A 19,296-nucleotide genomic window follows, 5' to 3' on the forward strand; every position below is an offset into this window, starting at 1 on the left:
ATTTCTCAGTTTTTGGCCTATCTTTTGACGATTGTCTGGATAATTTGACCTTAGTTTTGAAAAGATGTAAGGAGACCAACCTAGTATTAAGTTGGAAAAAGAGCCATTTCATGGTTCAAAAAGGCATAGTTTTAGGACACGTCGTATCCAAGAGGGGCATTGAAGTAGATAAAGCCAAAGTCGATCTTATTTCCAATCTCCCCCCACCCAAAACTATGAAACAAATCCGATCATTCCTTGGCCATGCTGGTTTCTACCGTCGCTTCATTCAGGATTTCAGTAAGATTTCCAAACCCTTGTGCAATCTTCTGGCCAAGGACACTCCCTTTGTCTTTGATAAAGCATGCGAGGAGGCATTTGAAAATCTTCGCTCGAAATTGACCACTGCACCTATCATACGGCCCCCTAATTGGACCCTTCCATTTGAATTAATGTGTGACGCATCCGACTATGCAATTGGGGCAGTTTTAGGGCAACGGCTAGATAAAGTACCTCATGTCATCTACTACGCTAGTAAAGCACTCTCAGATGCACAATTGAACTACACCACCACTGAGAAAGAGTTACTAGCTGTAGTATTTGCGCTAGACAAGTTTCGATCTTACCTATTAGAATCCAAGGTTACCGTATTCACAGATCATGCTACCCTTCGACACCTTCTTGCAAAGAAGGACACCAAACCCCGTCTGATTCGATGGATTCTTTTACTACAAGAATTTGATCTAGAAATTCGTGACAAGAAAGGAACTGCAAATGTCGTAGCAGACCACTTATCTAGGATTCTTCTTGAGCCCTCTAAGAATACCTCACCCTTACATGATGCTTTCCCAGATGAACAATTATTTGGGGTACAAGGAATGAAAACGACATGGTTTGCAAACATAGTAAATTACCTTGCCATAGGACGAATTCCTGATGATTGGTCAACTCAAGACAAGAACCGATTCTTTTCACAAGTAAAGTTCTATTATTGGGATGATCCCGATCTATTCAAGTATTGTCCCGATCAAGTAATCCGTCGATGTGTCCCCAAATGCGAATTTCAAAGTATTCTTTCATTCTGCCATTCACAAGCTTGTGGGGGACATTTTGGGGGTAGAAAAACTGCAGCAAAAGTTTTACAGAGTGAATTTTATTGGCCCACTCTTTTCAAAGATGCCCATAACTTTTGCCAAACTTGTGAACGGTGCCAACGGATGGGTACCATCTCCCGTAGAGATATGATGCCTCTCAATCCTATTTTAATTGTAGAAATCTTTGATGTATGGGGTATTGACTTCATGGGCCCTTTTCCACCATCCTTTGGTTTCGAATATATTCTTGTAGGGGTTGATTATGTTTCAAAATGGATAGAAGCTGTCGCCACTAAAACTAATGACCACAAGGTTGTGATTAAATTTTTACATGAAAACATCTTTTGTCGTTTTGGCACACCCCGAGCCATCATCAGTGATGGGGGATCCCATTTTTGCAACCGGTCTTTCGAGGCTTTGGTTCGCAAATATAACATCACCCACAAAGTTGCTACCCCATATCATCCCCAAACAAGTGGACAAGTCGAGGTGTCCAATAGGGAGTTAAAACACATCTTAGAAAAAATGGTACGTTCTGATAGGAAAGATTGGTCTCAAAGGATAAATGATGCACTCTGGGCCTACCGAACTACCTACAAAACTCCTATTGGCATGTCCCCCTACCGATTAGTTTTTGGAAAAGCTTGTCACTTACCGGTAGAACTTGAACATAGAGCTTTCTGGGCTATCAAAAAGTTTAACTTAGACATGGCAGCAGCTGGTCCTAACCGAAAACTCCAACTAAGTGAACTTGAAGAGTTGCACAATGAGGCCTATGAAAATGCTAAAATTTATAAAGCAAGGACTAAGGCTTTTCATGATAAAAATATTAACCGTAAGTCCTTCGAACCTGGTCAAAAGGTTTGGCTATTCAATTCAAAGTTGCGACTCTTTCTGGGTAAACTTCGCTCTAGGTGGGATGGACCATTCATAGTAAAAAAGGTCTTTCCTTATGGTGCAGTGAGATCCAACACCTCAATGGTGGACATGTTTTAAAAGTCAATGGTCAAAGGTTAAAACCTTATGTGGACTGTGTTATCGATGGGCAATTGATCGAATCCCTTAATTTGACAAACCCTGTTTATCAAAATAATTAAGGATGCACTGTGTCTGGCTGAAGACAATAAACTTAGCGCTTATTGGGAGGCAACCCAATTCTCTTAAATTTTTTTAACATTGAGGACAATATTAGGTTTAGGTTTGGGGGTATTTTTAAGTATTTTTAAGCATTTTTTGTTTTATTTGCATCTCTTGCATTCGTTTTCACTTCACAATGTCAGGTTTATGTTTGGGGGTCTTCATCTTGATTTTCATCCCAAAAAAAAAAATCATTTTTTTTTAAAAAAAGTGTGTTCATTTTTATAAAAAAATAATAATAATAATTTAAAAAAATTATATATATATATATATACCTAATTTCTATACATGAATGCAAGAATGATAAACACACAAGGTATATAAAATCTAAAAAGCCCAATGACTAGTCGGAAGTAATACAAATTTAAGTTCTTTTCATTAAGTCTCTCTTAGGGAGTTGTAAGCTAATTAATACTTCGGAATTTCACTACACACTGGCCGACACTTCTAAGGTCTAGGCTCGATATTATGTTGATAGTATAGTAGCAACCTTGGACCCTGATGAATCATACTTATCTAATCCAAAAAAAAAAATCATCAATAATAATGGATTTAGTCATGAACATCGAAAAGGGCTACCTATTGTCAAAGGTCAAGTGGGCTTGTGATGAGAACTCCGAGCATAAGTCCATAGGGGAGTCTTGATGCCTGATACCTTGTGCCAACTAGTGTGAGAGTTGTCAACTGATTGCTCGTTACACGGAGAAATCACCACAAGAGTAAAAGTGCACAATTTATATGTCTTTATTAAAAAAAAACTCTGTATTGACCTTGAAAAGACAATAGTGTGAAAGCCGTCGTTGTAAAAATTCGAGTAAACTGAAATATTACAGATAAAGCCCATGAGGTACTAAAGTAAACATCCACAACTCTCGAAATACCGCAGATAAGATGAATTTGAATCAGTGAGCAGGTTCTTTCGACCAATCCTTGGAAACTACTGGTATTAGCAACATTTTGGAGATCCAAACCCTTAGCTTGTGAACGGTCCAGATTTCACCGAGCACTTTAGTATAAATAAGTCTTACAACTTCCTAAACGGAAACTTAATGACTTTAACTTAGATTGCATACTAACCTAGAATTTGGACTGACTTAGTATTAAAACTTTGTGTGCTTTTGAAATTTTTGGCACTTATACATTTGAAACTAGCTTTTATTGAAAAAAAAAATCTTTGGGTAGAGACAGCAGTTTGTGGGTATCTGAGCCGGAAATCCTCACGAGACAAAACTTATCCACTAGGGCCACCTAGGGGTTTAAAGCCTTGTTGCATATGGTAAATGCAATCGCGATGCCTGCGAAAGTGAGTTAGAGTTTTTCTTTTCTAATTTTGCTCGAGGACTAGCAAAACATAGGTTTAGGGGTGTGATAAGTGCTTAATAATCTATAATTTAGTTATCTTTCCATAGCACTTATCAATGTTCTTAAACTGATAAATACGTATTTTACCATGAAATTGAATGATCATTGAAATAAATTTAAAATATGGTAAAAAGTAAATAATTCTTTTCTTAAATCAGATTCTGAACTTGTCTCTCTCTTGTTTGCAATCTTTCATGAAAATTACAGGAAAACATATAAGGAGGAGATTGTGTTAACCCGATTTGGTAACCTAATAGAGTTGTAATCAAGCTAAGGTTATAATTAAATGGGTTTTGGTCCTATTTAGATTGAAAGCTATAATTAATTATTTTTGTATGGGGAAAATGTTTGATTAATTTTATTAAGTCACGGTCATGTTTTTAGTTTTGTCGAGTCCGGTCTGAAGCAGTTTAGCAAGAATTGAATTTAAATAACATTGGGCTCGAGACCAAGTTCAAGCAAATTAAAGATCATAACCTACCTCAAATCCAAAGCCAATTCCCAAACTAATCCTATTCCTTTCTCGCGACCACTATCCAAGCAATCCAATGGTTCAGAAACTCCCGTCTCCGCATCACGTTTCCAAACTAAGCAAAATAGAGGAGATCCTTGTTTTAAATTCATATATGCCCATTTTCACGTCAAAATAAAGCAAGAAAAATAATTTTTCCCAAAAATTACTGGAATCACTGTTCAGGTGAACAGTATTCCGAGGTAACACTGTTCATATGAACAGTGTTCCGTGAAAAACACTGTTCATATGAACAGTGTTACAATAAAAAAAATAAATATATATATATATAAGCCACTGTTTATCTTCTTCCTTCCTCCTTGCATCAGGGCCGTCCACCTTCCTCCCGTCGATCCCGCGTCGTGCCCACCGCGTTCATGCCATCTCCTCTTCCGGATTTCCAGCTCCACGCCGCAACCAGCATCTCCACCTCGTCTTCCGCCTGTGACGCAGCCCGCAGCCGAGATCCAGCTCCTCCACGATCGATCCTCCCAGCCGCATCAACTGCGTGCCATCCGCCGCCCGTTCCACCTCCCAGCAGCCGAAAATCACTCCTCCATGATCAACGCTTCCAACATCCCATGAAATCAAGCATCTAGCCGTCTCCCTCTGCCAGATTTGAGCCATTCCAACCATCCGCGATCCCATGGAATTGGCGAATCCTTCTTCTTTCACTCCACATTAATCCTGCAGCCAGCTCCCATCGGATGAGCATCCGGGATTCGCATCCTCACCAGCGTACTCCCAGGGGATCCATCACCGGTGAGAGGGTCTATATGAAGAAGCCATCGGCAAAGAGAAGGGGGGAGGAGGGTGAGAAGAACCAAGGAACAGAGCATGCTCTGTTATGGTGCCGAGAAGAATAAAAAAAAAAGAGGGATGCTGTGAGCGGATGAGTTAGAGAAAGAAAAAAAAAGGAGAAAAAGAAGGAAGGACTTGAGACAGATGGCGTGGAGCATCTCAGCAAGCCGATCAAAGTCGCCGAGCATCATGAGCAGCTAAACCTCGGTTTAGGAGTTTGATGAAGCCATAGAGGAGTATTCGTTTCATTTTTATTGATTTGAGTTTGTATTGTAAGAGTGTTGCATGATGAAGAATTTATCAATTGATCTTTATGATTTATCCAATTTATGTGAATCATTTATCTTGCATAAAATATTTTATATAGATTGATCTATTTCATCGAATCCAACACCTGTGGTTTGGAGGAGATATTCATGTGACATCGATTTCATGTTTAATGATTTAATGATCAGATGCATCATGCTAGGTTAGACAGGTCATGCTTATCGTTAGAGTAGATGGTTTGTGCTAGACTTAGATGATTCATGCTGGAAATTAGTTATAATTTTCTTTTATGATTGCTTTGGCTTGTAGTCGGAAGCAATCAAGTCTTAAATACAACTCAATCATTGAAAGCGTCACGAATATAAATCTATCGGTGGATTCTAGCCCTAAACACCTCCCTCCATAGATAATTCATACTATTACATCCATATTAATTCTTAGTTTTTATCATTTACTCTAGCTTATACCCTTTGAAGTAACTATTCAATTAGGAAAAAATAACTTGTCTCCAATCCCTGTGGACCGACACCCGTAATCACTATCCTACGGGATACGTGCTATTGCGTGGTTTTTTTTTGAAATTGAAATAACCGATCAGTGGACAGATACTACGGTTTCTTGGTCCAAGACACAGATCCCATTGAGCTTGATGAGAATAATGAGGATCCGATTACCTATATGGATGCTATGCAGAGGTCCGACTCTGAGTTATGGCTTAACGCCATGAGATCCGAAATGAAATCCATGGAAATCAATAGTGTATGGACACTAGTTGATCCACCCGAAGGGATAAAACCCATAGGGTGCAAATGGATCTTCAAAAAAAGAGAGGCGCAGACGAAAAGGTTGAGACCTATAAAGCCCGTCTGGTTGCCAAGGGGTATCGTCAACGTTATGGTATTGACTATGACGAGACTTTTTCCTCTGTGGCAATGCTAAAATCTATTCGGATCATGCTAGCTATAGCAGCATATATGGATTATGAAATCTGGCAAATGGATGTGAAAACAGCTTTTCTAAATGGAGAGCTGGAAAAAGAGGTGTATATGATACAACCTGAGGGTTTCACATCCATAGACAAGTCCAAAGTATGCAAGCTACAAAAGTCCATTTATGGATTTAAGCAAGCTTCTCGAAGTTGGAACATATGTTTCGATAAAACTATCAAAACGTATGGCTTCGTTAAGAACGAAGAAGAACCTTGTGTCTACAAGTGGGTTAATGGTTCAGTGATCATATTCCTTGTCCTGTATGTGGATGACATTCTCTTAATTGGGAATGACATTCCTGCATTACAGAATGTGAAACTCTGATTGTCATCACGGTTCTCCATGAAGGATTTGGGAGAAGCATCCTACATCTTAGGGATGAAGATCTATAGAGATAGATCTAAGAGGTTGCTTGGATTGTCTCAATCTATGTACATCGACACTATGTTGAAGCGATTCAACATGGAGAATTCCAAGAAGGGCTATCTTTCGATAGGCCAAGAAATTTCTCTCTCTAAGAAAGATTGTCCGACAACTTCCGAGGAGAGAGCGTATGAGTAGAATCCCATATGCTTCTGCAGTAGGTTCTATCATGTACGCCATGATATGTACAAGACTGGATGTTGCTTACTCACTAGCAGTAGCGAGTAGGTATCAATCTGATCCGGATGAGATCCATTGGAAGGTAGTGAAAACCATCCTTAAGTATTTGAGAAATACTAAGGACCAATGGTTAATCTATGGAGAATCTGACTTAAAACTTGAGGGGTTTACAGACTCTAGTTTTCAGTCAGACCATGATGACAGTAAGAGTATGTCAGGATTTGTGTTTACCCTGAATGGAGGAGCAATCTGCTGGAAAAGTTCCAAGCAGCATTCAGTAGCCGATTCCGTATGCGAAGCAGAGTATGTTGCTGCATCAGATGCGGCAAAGAAAGCTGTTTGGATCAAGAAGTTTGTAAATCAACTTGGTGTTGCTCTCTCAATTAACGGTCCAGTTCTTTTGTATTGTGACAATACTGGAGCCATTGCACAAGCAAAGGAGCCAAAGTCTCACCATAGAACCAAGCACATTCTGCGTCGCTACCACCTTGTACGAGAAATCGTGGAGCGAGGTGACATCAATCTTCAGAAGATCGATGGAAAGGAGAACCTAGCTGACCCATTCACTAAAGCCCTTTTCGTAAAGGAGTTCGATTATCACAAATCGAAGATGGGTATAAGATACTGTACAAATTGGCTTTAGTTCAAGTGGGAGTTGTTGGAAATTATGTCTCAAAGCCAATTTTTTTAATTGTAAGAATTGGATTATGTATATGTTTTATTAAAATGAATAAAAATTTATTCTGGCATTTTTTCTATTCATCACAAGTGTTACATCTTCAAATTGAACTCCTGTGTATTGTGATGAAGTCCTTAGGACTAAGTTAGTGGATAAAGTAGGTTTTATCATTTAGTTCTTAAACTAGTTTGCGACCAAATGATGAGCTGTCAATTGGACGATAGCTATGTCAAGTATAGGTCGTTGTGTGCCATTTAGTTGGTTGTCCTCTTAAACCAAAAAGTGTGGAGACACTGTATGGCATACAGGTGAGATGTAGGAGTACATCGTCATTGAACAGTGACTCACCTGCGTAGCACTCCACTGTCGGGAGTTAGCTCGCAAAGCGTATGGGCATAAGTACCCCTTAGACCTGAGACTGTCACGGTGACTTGCAAGCAACTCACTATACTTAGGCACTGGATGACCTAAATTTCTAATTCAGGGATCGGAAGGATGCTGGGTACAGTCAAGTACTCGCGAAGTTTGTGTATGAGTCAAGATGGGATTGACCGCTCCAGATTATAGGAGTTGATGTCTCACTGTATTTCAATTCAGTAAAACCTTGGCCAGGGTAAACCAAGTGATAGGTCACTTGATTTGACTATTTGAAATACACTATGGATGACTGGACCCAGAGGTCGACAGTCCACTCTGAGGTCATCTTGAGCATCGATGGTCATAGGGATGAATTATGCAACAACCATACGTCTAGGTTCTTGAATGATGCTTTGCATATTCGACCTATCCGGACGTCGGGTATCATTGCTAGATGGACACCTCGATTAGTGCATGGAGTAGTCCATGTACTACCGGCTTAGTGTTCGAACCTATCGGAGTCACGCACATTAGTCAAGCTAAGTAGGAAGGTCTTGACCCAATTTAATTAAGAATTAAATTGTGGGTCATTTGGAATTTGATTCTGTCTATGTTCAGCTTGCACTGAACATGAGGTACATGCTAAATTTTATGGATGAACAACTAATTAAGTCTGTATTTCGAGTCAATCAAGTTTCAATTAATATAATTGAACTTGATCAGGACTCAATTGTTGAGATTGGATTTGATTGGGTCTAAATTAGTGTAATTGGGCTCGATCATGATTTAATTGGGATTTAATTTCGTATTTGTTCTGATCTAAGTCGGACTTAGATCGAGCCGAAACTGGACCCAATTGAATCTCCCATGAGTCGGACTCATGTGGAATTTTTTCGGGTCAAAAATCATTCAAATGAGCTGTCAATTTGGTTTAGAACCAAATAGGCTTGCTTTATTACAAAATGGGCTAACCCATTTCCTATTTGGCTAATCCCATTTAAATGGTTGACGGCTGACTTTAAACTCCCATGGACCCGTGGACTACTCTCCCTCATGGACCCTTAACATTTTCTTTGTGAGCCGCGATGGAGAAAAGCCTGGGAGGAGAAAACAGAGCCTTCTTCCTCCCGGCTTCATCTCCACACTGCGCCACCGTCTAGCCTCCATCTGCTCTGTCGTCTGGACCGAAATGTCCGGTTTTGAACCGGCTACATTTCGGTTAAATTTGATTTTTGAAATCCGGCTATTATCGGATGAATTGGACGATTTTCTCCACGTTTGTTTTTGAAACAAACGTTACCAATCTTACATTTAAATCGATAACGGCAGCTCATAACTCCTCTTAAAAACCTCTCGGCGTTGGCCTATAGATAGACCAACGTTTTCCTCTTGAAGAGAGAACGAATAAGAGAGGAAAAATTAGAGTAAATCGGTCTGTGAAATTTTTGGAAGAAACTTCACAGACAGAGGCTTCGGTAGGATTTTTTCTAAAGGAGAAGAGGAAGAGAGAAGAAGTGGTCCTTCTCTCACAATCTTCTCCCAGTGGCAAGCATTCAGATCCGGCTTTCTAGTCTCCTCTCTTCTCCTCTGCGATCGGTCCAGAATTGAAGCACTTGGGTTGGAAACGGGAGAGAAGGAAGAAGAAGAAGGAGAAGAAAAGAAAAGTGTTTTCTTCTAGGGTCCTTTTTGCAAAAAGTATTTTTGCAAAATACAGACATCGTCCAACCTTCCTACGAAGTTCGACATGCGCACGAAGTAGAGGGCCTATAGATCCAGGCCTCGCGAAGCAACGTTCAAAGATCTAGATCTGGTCTACCTCGACCATCTTCCGCTGCGGGATCGAGGTATGGTTTACATATTAATATGTTTAAGATTTATAATTGTTATAATAAATAAATAAAAAATTTAAAACTGATTTTCATGCCTGGCGTTCGATTTTATCGGACAATTTGGGATATTTTTCCTTCATCTATAACCTCTTCTTCCTTCTTCTTTTCTTCTTCTTCCTTTTTCTCTCTTCCTCCCTGCAGTGGTCTGCTATCACCGATGTTGTAACCATTTGTGAACAATCAATGGACTGAAATTCTTAAGTAGAGAGCTTGGAGAGTGGATGTAGGTACTGGGTTTGGCACCAAACCACTATAAATTTTTATGTTTGTCGTGCTTGGATTGTGTGCCTTATTCATTTTATTTATCAGCTTACTTATTGCTTATATCTCCCATTGTACATCACAAACACATTAGTAAAATATCATTCCATTGCACTTGTAGTTTAAAGTTTTGAAAAGCCCAATTCACCCACCCTCTTGAGCTACATATCTGGGCAAAACCACTTCTAAATATAAGAGGAAATTGGCAATGATTTTTAAGAAAGAGTCTTACTAGTATAAATAATCGGATTGTAATTTTATTATTTAGTTAATAAAAAAGGATTTGGAATTCTACTTTTGCAATTCTCTTATTTATATTTTTCTCTTTATGGAGATTTAACTTGAGTAGATGAAGAAAGTCCTTCGTCTTTGGCAATTGGATCATTAACTCTGACCTAATTTGAATAGCCTATTGGATTCAAAGTTTATCTTATAATCCCCACCCGACCCGAACCGGTCAGTAAATGGATTGGGTCTAGTTACAAATAAAATTAGTACTCAAAGTATAATTGGGGACAGACTGAGGGCGAAGCAAGGCCCGGCCTGTCCTAACTTACTTCCAGCGCTAATTGTAGCTGGCCTGGAGAAACTCTAAATTAATTTCACTGCACACATAACGTAGACCAACAGTCGGGCACTAGATTTATCATAACTTCCACTTTGTTGCTGTTTCGACCCAAACCATCGAGACCTTCCAATTTCTTTCGATCTGAGACCAGGAGTCGTCCTGGACCTAAACCATCCTTGCCTCTTTTCAACTAGTTTTTAATGTTTTGATCCATGGAGACGAGTCTATCCCACCGTTGTATCTGGCTTGAAACCCAACTAACGGCAAGCAAGTGAAAACGCCCATTCTTCCCGCCTAAACATTAGCACAACCACTAGCCCACCACATTATCATCCATCCCCTCATCCATTTCTAAAATTAAGCAAAACAACATAAAACCGTCACCCTCCTCCATCCTCCTCCCTCCCCAAGGGGAGGGGAAACAAAAACAAAAGCCAAAAAGTACAGTCGTTCATCATCAATCTCTAAAACTTCTCCATTCCAACCGCTGGCCAGCAATAGCTCCGGTCGCCCAGTCCCACATGACACAGCCTCATCAAGCCCGCACCCCCACCGCCGCCGAGAGCAGGAGCACGTCCCCATCGCCGTCCCCTCCGGCCGCTGCCGACGCCGGCGATCCTATCCGTAGCCCTCCCCGCGTCCCCATCACCCTCCTACAGCCCTCCCAGCGCAAGCACCCGTCCAGGCCGGCCAAGCTCTTCCGCACCGTCCGCTCCGCCTTCCGCTCCTTCCCCATTCTCACCCCCGTCACCTGCCGCCTCCCCCACGTCGGCTTCCATCGCAGAGGCGGAGGGCCCTGCGACGGCCACATCCACGGCGCCATCCGCACCACTGGCACCCTCTTCGGCCACTTCAAGGCCCGCATCACCCTCGCCATCCAGGACAATCCCCGAAGCGTTCCCCTCCTCCTCCTGGAGCTCGCCGTCCCCACCGCCAAGTTCTTGCATGACATGCGCTCCTCCAGCCACCTCCGCCTCGCCCTCGAGTGCGAGAAGAAGGCCGCCGACAAGACCCCGCTGCTCGAGGAGCCCATGTGGACCGCCTTCATCAACAGCAAGAATATCGGCTACGCTGCCCGGCGCGAGCCCACCGAGTCCGACCTCAATGTTATGCAGCTCCTCCACGCCGTGTCCATGGGTGCCGGCGTGCTCCCCGGCGACATGACTGAACCCATCGACGGGGAGCTCACCTACATGCGGGGCTACCTAGACCGGTTCGTCGGCTCCAAGGACTCGGAGACCTTCCACATGCTCAATCCCGAGAACAACAGCCGGGAGCTCAGTATCTTTTTCGTTAGGATCTAATCGATGTCATCATGTAATTAACTTTAGATTCATTCTCCCCACTTGTTAATTAGAAATTAAGCAGTAGAGTTATATACTTTTTTTGGTAAATATAGAGTCATATATATATATATATATATATATATATAGAGAGAGAGAGAGAGAGAGAGAGAGAGAGAGAGAGAGACGATGACGATGATATATGTTAGAAGGAGCGAACGAACGAAAAGTTTCTAAATTTGTGGGAGTACATAGCGGCGGACATGATGCATGGCGTCTCAATGTTGGCCGCGAAGCCATGGAACCCGCTGCTATTGCGAAATAGTGTCGGATGGTAGAGATTCTTTTAGCTAGCAAACTGTAGCTTGCGGACAATAATATGTAATGGATGTATATATTAGCCGCTATAACTGAAAATTAAAAATATTCTGGAATCATTGAGCTCAAGTTCATTCCTTAAGCTCAGCATGCATTTATGAGAGAGAGATGTATTTTTTGCTCTTGTTCAGGATGACTAATCATTGAATTGAGAATAATGTAGACCAAGTATTGGTCAAATTTGATTGGAAAGATGCTTATGATAAAAGGTGAGCTTGTTAGTGACAGTCTTATTCAAGAGGGACTTTAGCCCTCAATGGAATGGCTGGATTAGAGAATTAATCTCCTATGTTTGGATGATTTTCGGTTCTGATTGATGATAGCTTATTTTTTCAAAAAGGAATCACCCCATTGCGCATAGTTTGGGTGACTGATACTCTATCGAGAATGTTGATGGTTGCTTATTGAAACAATTATTATTTTCTGATTTAGATAGGGAAAATAATGATGTTTGGAAAGTTTCCTCTCATGACAAATTTAAGTATGATACTTTCGTGCATATATACATATAACAAGGTGAATTTGATCTTCCACTTAAAGGTAGCCCTTTATTTTTAAAGTGGGGCTCCACCATTAGTTTACCTCTGCCCAGCAATCAAAGATTTCTGATTCACTTCTTGGATGGTGCACCCCATAAAATTCTGAACTTAATAATTATAATCCATGTGGGAGAGGGGGGTGCGGGCGGCGGCGGTGAGGTAGCTCACAATTGTTTTAAGCTAATGTCGGAGTAACTCGGAGAGGTAGCTAACAATTGTTTTAAGCTAATATCGTGCCTTACCATCAATTTATATGTTAGCTTTGATTTATTTTTGTGGAGCCAAAGAGAGGCACTCGGAGTTCATAGTTACATTGAATTGCAAGCAAGTTTACTTCTCTATCAAACATCTGGATTTATTTTGAGATTCAGTAACTTGTCTAAAGCAGACTGCTTGTCTATGCTCCATAAGATTGATAAGATGGAAATGCAGGTTGTTGCATATTCATGGTTGATTATCAATCGGTGAGACATTGTGATACAGGAGCAGGAGCCCGAGTCATCTTTGTTGTGCGTCGTGTTTGAATCGTCGCTTGGAAGCAAAATGCCCAATTCTTAGGGCGTGCGCATGAAGTTGGGTTTAATTTTTGGTTTGTTTGTTTTGTCAATTGAGTTATTAATTGAGTTGTAATTTGTTGAATTGAGTCCGTGTAGTTGAATGTCAACTTGCAGCAAAGGGTCCACATCATGTAAGTGTGAGAAGAGGAATTGGCTTAGTCAAAGTTTAATTGTCCTAGAAGTCCTAGCTTATTTGGAGTCCAGGAGTCCTAATTTATTTGGAGTCCAAGAGTCTTGATTATTTGAAGTCTTGTTTACTGAATCCATGTGTCGTTTAAAAGAGTCCTAGCTGATTTGGACTTTTAGGCCATATGTCTTTAAAGAGTCCTAGTTATTTGGAAGTCTTAATTAATTTAGTGAATTTTGTCAATTGATTTCATCAGCTAATTTTGTCAATTGATTTCGTTAGTTGATTTCGTTAGTTGATTTTGTTAGTTGATTTCGTTAGTTGATTTTGTTAGTTGATTTCGTCAAATGATTGATTGATTTAAAAGAGTCCATGTTTAGTTAGAGTTCTAAAATTCTGGTTGTAAGAGTCCTTATTTTTCTAACCTCTTATTCTATATAAAGGGGACATTGAAGAATAAAGACAGAATTAATTTAGTTTTCAATTGCTTTTGTGATCTAGAGGCAACAGGCTTCTTCTTTCTTCTTTGGTGAAACTCTAAAGATTCTTTTCTTCCTAGGTGAGATGCCGAAAAATTCTTGGGTTTAGGATAGAGGTGAGACTCTTCAATTCAGCCTACAGTTATCTTATTACCATCAAAACCACAGCACCTTCCATTGATTCTTCTTCCATCCGCCCATCTTCTTCACGCAATAGCCCTAATCCTTTGATGCCCTAATCACTACAAAGTCCTTTAAATTTCAGATCTAAATCACAAGTCTAATCCCTTCCTCCCACGTCCTAACCGAAATTAGCTTTGGGTCCAACCAATTTCAACCATTATCCATCAAAATTTAGCAGCACCCACCTCCCCGTTCTACGTCACATTGTTTGCTTTTGTCACTATCTTATTAGTTTTGCTGTATTTAGAATTTTGTAGTGGACGCCGAATTGTGTTGCTAATAAGGATCGGAGAATTCTAGATTGGAAAGGTAAGAATGAGGGTATCAATAAAGGTTGGAATGGATCAGATTGAGTCAGGTTTGGGTAAAAAACTTCTCAGCCCATACTCAGAGAGGTAGCTCACAATTGTTTTAAGCTAATGTTGAGCCTTACCATCAATTTATATGTTAGCTTTCATTTATATTGGTGCAGCCAAAGGCATTTGGAGTTCATAGTTACAATGAATTGCAAGAAAGTTTATTTCTCTATCAAACATCTAGATTTATTTTGAGATTCAGTAATTTGTCCAAAGCTGAATGCTTGCCTATTGTTGCCCAAGATGACAACCCAAGAGGGGGGGTGAATTGAGTTTTCTAAAAATTGTGTTTTCTAATTTTTTACTTTAAATTGAATGTAGCAGAATGATAAGATGTTACTTACTTAAGCTCTAGGTAATTATAAGTAATGCAGTGACAAACTAAGCTAGAGCAATTATACTATGGCTTTAGAACGCAATTGATCCTAAAATAACTTATAGTTGTATGATCAGTTTAATCTATGTAAATTGTAAGAATAGAGTGAAAGCTAAGAAAGTTCTAAACAATCTCTTATACTCAATTAGGAAATAAAGCTAGAGATATTACACAGTCAAGTATGTATGTAAGGCATGAAATGCAAGAAATAAGGCATCACAAGCACAAAGATGTATAGTGGTTCGGTGCACCCCAGCACCTACATCCACTTCCCAAGACCTCTTGGGAATTTCACTATAATCCCTCAGATTACAGTCGGTTGTTTTACAAGCTCACAACCCAACTTGTTGTTTTGCGAGATCACAACGAACTCGGTCAGTTTTCACAGGCTCACCGACTAGAACCAACCGATTGTTTTCACGGGCTCACAATCCAACCCACTTGGTTTTCCCAAAGGCTCACCAACCACAACCTTACAACTGATAAGTGCTTAATAATTTATAATTTAGTTATCTTTCCATAGCACTTATCAATGTTTTTAAACTGATAAATACATATTTTACCATGAAATTGAATAAACATTGAAATAAATTTAAATTATGGTAAGAGGTAAATAATTCTTTTCTTAAACCAGATTCTGAACTTGTCTCTCTCTTGATTGCAATCTTTCATGAAAACTACAGAAAAACATATAAGAAGATTGTGTTGACCCGGCTAAGGTTATAATTAAATGGGCTTTGGTCTTGATTAGATTAAAAGTTATAATTGTATGGAAAAATATTTGATTAACCCTTTTATTAAGTCACGGTCCTGCTTTTAGCCTTGTTGAGTCCGGTCTGAAGCAGTTTAACAAAAATTAAACGACATTGGGCTCGAGAGTAAGTTCACGCAAATCAACGATCATGACCCACCTCAAACCCAAAGTCAATTTCCAACCAATTCATTATCTGCCTTCATATAAAATTTATAAATTTAAAACAAGAAAAAAATAATAATGAATATAATAAAATTAATAAAAATCAGTGGATTTACTGTTCATATGAACAGTGTCCCGTGAAAACACTGTTCATATGAACAGTGTTACAAAAAAAATTATTATATAAAACTAAGTTCACTGTTTATCTTCTTCCCCCCTCCCCCGCATGGCATCTCGGCCGTCCACCTTCCTCCCGTCGATTCCACGGCTTCCTCCGCGTCTCAGCCGAGATCCAGCATCACCGCATCAGCTCCGTGCCAGCCGCAATCACCGCGTGCCATCCACCGCCCGTTCCACCTCCCAGCAGTCAGAAATCAGTCGAGCTTCACCCGGATTCGTTCCAAGAAGAGATCCCATCGATTCCCAGCTCCGATCCCTGTGATTCAGCCTTCACCGCGATCCCAGCCGACTGCATTCAACGAGCCGGTAACCCAGCTCCTTCCGGATCGGCACCGTTTCGAGCTCCATCCCCATCTTCGCCCGAGATCATTCCCAGCAGCCGGTAACCCAGCGCGGCATTCATCTCTAGCTCCATCCCCGTCTTCTCCGAGATTCAAACATTTTGCATTAGCCTCCCAGCGATCCCGCGGCGCCCTTCATCCGGAGCCTCCTCCTTCCGTTTCTAGCCATCAAGGAACGCGAGATTCGGCCACTCCCACGGATTCACGCCCTTCTCCAGCGATCCCGCATTGAACAATCAAGCCTCCGCGAGATCATTCCCAGCATCACGCCCTCCTCCTCTCTCAGTGGATCCATCAAGGGGGAGAATGGGTATAAAGAGGGTGGCCATCGGCTTTGAGAGGGGAGGTCGGTGGAGAAGAAAACAGGGGAGACCCCCTGTTTCGGTGAAAAGAAGAATCCAGCCGAGAGAGAAGAAGAGAAAAAAGAAATAAAAAAAAAGAGAAAGGAGGGGGAGAGAGAGAGTATTTTGGATATTTTGGGAATAGCCTTTCATTTGAAGATGGCAAAGGATTTCTTCAGCCAACCAATGGAGATGACGAGTACCATGAGCAGCTAAGCCTCGGTTTAGGGGTTTGATGAAGCCGTGGATGAGTATATATGTTGCATTTCTTTGATTTTTAGCATTGTAAGACAGTTGCATATTTAATGAAATTCTGATCTTGAAATGTCTTGTTTAATTTGTGTAAGATGTTTATCTTGTAGAAAGCTTCCGCATGAATTAATATAGTTTATCGAAATTGAATCCAATACCTGTGGTTTGGAGGAGACTGTTATGCAACTACCGGATTTATCTTTGAGAAATTAATCATCAGATGAATCATGCTAAGTAGGACAGACCATGCCTATCCTTAGAGAAGATGGTTTGTACCAGGCCTAGATGACTCATACTGTGGGTTAGATTTCAACTTTTTGTATGATTGTCCTAACTTGTAGTTAAGAGCAATCAGATCATACACATATCTAAATCATTGAAAGCACCATATTTACGAATCCATCGGTGGATTCTAACCCTAAACATCTCTTCCCATAAAATACTCCTACTATTGCATTCATCTTACTTTTAGCTCTTATTAATCGATAACTCAAAAGTCTCTTTACTCTAGCTTATGCCCTTTGAATTAATTTAGTTAAATCAAGTTAGCAAATTCTCCTTCTTAATTTACTTTTAAAAGAAAAATAACTTATTCTTCAATCCCTGTGGACCGACACCCGTAATCACTATCCTACAGGATACGTGCTATTGCGTGGTTTATTTTTGAAATTGAAAGAACCGATCAATTTTTGGCGCCGTTGCCGGGAATTGCTAGCATAGTTATTTTTCTTATTAAAAAAATTATTTAAAAAATTAAAAAAAAATTAAAAAAATTTTCTATTATTGTTACTTTTCTTATCTTCTTTTTCTCCCTTACTAATTTTTATTTATTTATTTATTTATTTTATCAGGAATCGAAAAAAAAAAAGAATCTGGGATGATCAAAAGGAGAACTGCCGAAAAAGAAATGCTGCAGAGGTTTGCAAAAAAAAAAAAAAATTTGCTGGAAAAATTCTCTTTGGTAACCTCTAAACTTTTCTTATTTAAATTAATTATTGGTTTGAAATTTTGTGGTGATTGTTTGATTTTAATTACAGCAAAATTGTGAATGCATGCCTGATACACATACACCAATTCATTTGCACTTAGTAAGGGCAATCACCCCAACAAGATAAGAGCCGGATTTCATCACCGGACTCTTGCCCAACTTAGGTGAACTCAATCTCACATAGTGTCACTTTAATTAAAATCAATTAGACGTTGGCTCCTAGGGACATTCGAGCTCAATAGGATGAAGATCACCGAAAGTTGCACCAATTTCGCTCTGTGGCTTAGTTGATGTCTAGGCAAGCTTTGTCCCTATAAGGGAGACAGTTCATCTGTTCGAGGCAAGTGGGTTTTAAGTGGGACCTTTGCGAACGCATCGTGACCCCTCCACTTACCTGGGAGCTTACCTGGTCAACTCGGTTCATTAGACCGGATTGGAGGCTTAGGTGCCCTCTTCAAACCATTTAGGAGCTGTCTAGTGATTTTAGGACAAAGACTAGGATTGATATGCTTTTCTCTTTTATTGCATGCTTGATTGATCGAGTACTAGTGTATGCACGGTAGTCGTTCTAGAGTACGAAACCTATTACCTTTTGACCCTGAAATAGAACGAACCCTTAGGAACATTCGAGCTAAGATCAAAACATTAGGATCATCCCCACCTCTTAAGATGGCTGAAGAACAACCCAAACTCCTGAGGGAGTACTTTACTCCCACTATTTACACTTCCCCATCTTGCATTCGATTACCTGAGGTAGCAGCTGTACAATATGAAATAAAGTCTAGTGTGATCCAAATGCTCCCATCTTTTTATGGGCTCACCAACGAAGACCCCTACAAACATTTAGATGAATTTCTTGAGATTTGCACCACCGTCAAGATTCAGAACTTCACTGATGATGCTTTGAAACTTAGGTTATTCCCCTTCTCCCTTAAAGATAGAGCCAAACAATGGCTGAATTCTTTAGAAGCTAACTCAATTCGTTCTTGGGATCAAATGCAACAAGAATTCCTTAAAAAATACTTTTCCATAGGAAGAACGAACCAATTTAGACGTGCCATTACAAGCTTCTCCCAAACTGAGGGAGAAGAATTTCATGAAACTTGGGAGAGATTTAGGGACCTAATCCGTAAATGCCCTCATCATCAAATACCTAAGTGGCAACTAGTACAATATTTTTATGACGGATTGACAGAACGAAACCGTCAGATGATCGATGCTGCATGCGGGGGCACTTTTATGTTTCAAAATGAGCATGAAGCATGGAAATTATTTGAAAATCTTAATGAAAACTCCCTCCACCATGCTTCATGTTCTCGTCAAGCACCCCCGAGTTCTCAAAGAAAAGGGACCATTTGTGAGATAAGTCATTCTATGGACCTGTCTAGCAAGGTAGATGCATTGTCCCATAAGATTGACCAACTGATGATAGGTGGGCATTACATGAACTCTTCCCAAGCACAAGTGTGTACTATTTGTTCTAGCCCATCCCACCCTATTCAT

At 40.2% G+C, this 19,296-nt stretch overlaps 1 protein-coding gene and 1 non-coding gene across 2 annotated transcripts; one reads left to right on the top strand and one right to left on the bottom strand.

The window, feature by feature from the left end:
- The first annotated feature begins 10,672 nt into the window (after positions 1–10,672).
- LOC103698084 (protein MIZU-KUSSEI 1-like) lies at positions 10,673–11,801 on the top strand. Its single transcript, XM_008780051.5, has one exon. The coding sequence runs from the start codon at positions 11,019–11,021 to the stop codon at positions 11,799–11,801; it is 783 nt and encodes a 260-aa protein (XP_008778273.1). The 5' UTR covers positions 10,673–11,018.
- Positions 11,802–18,838: 7,037 nt separating this feature from the next.
- On the bottom strand, positions 18,839–18,944 carry LOC120105853 (small nucleolar RNA R71). Its single transcript, XR_005509819.2, has one exon. It is a non-coding gene; the product is annotated as a small nucleolar RNA R71 (small nucleolar RNA).
- Between the last annotated feature and the right edge of the window lie 352 nt (positions 18,945–19,296).

This window comes from Phoenix dactylifera, chromosome 17 (assembly GCF_051530095.1).
Source record: "Phoenix dactylifera cultivar Ajwa chromosome 17, Ajwa_hap1_PhDact_Kaust_v1.1, whole genome shotgun sequence".
In the NCBI taxonomy this organism is placed as follows: Eukaryota; Viridiplantae; Streptophyta; class Magnoliopsida; order Arecales; family Arecaceae; genus Phoenix; species Phoenix dactylifera.

Excerpts from the sequence above, each read along its gene's own strand:
- LOC103698084 (XM_008780051.5), top strand. The coding sequence starts at position 11,019 with ATGACACAGCCTCATCAAGCCCGCACCCCCACCGCCGCCGAGAGCAGG.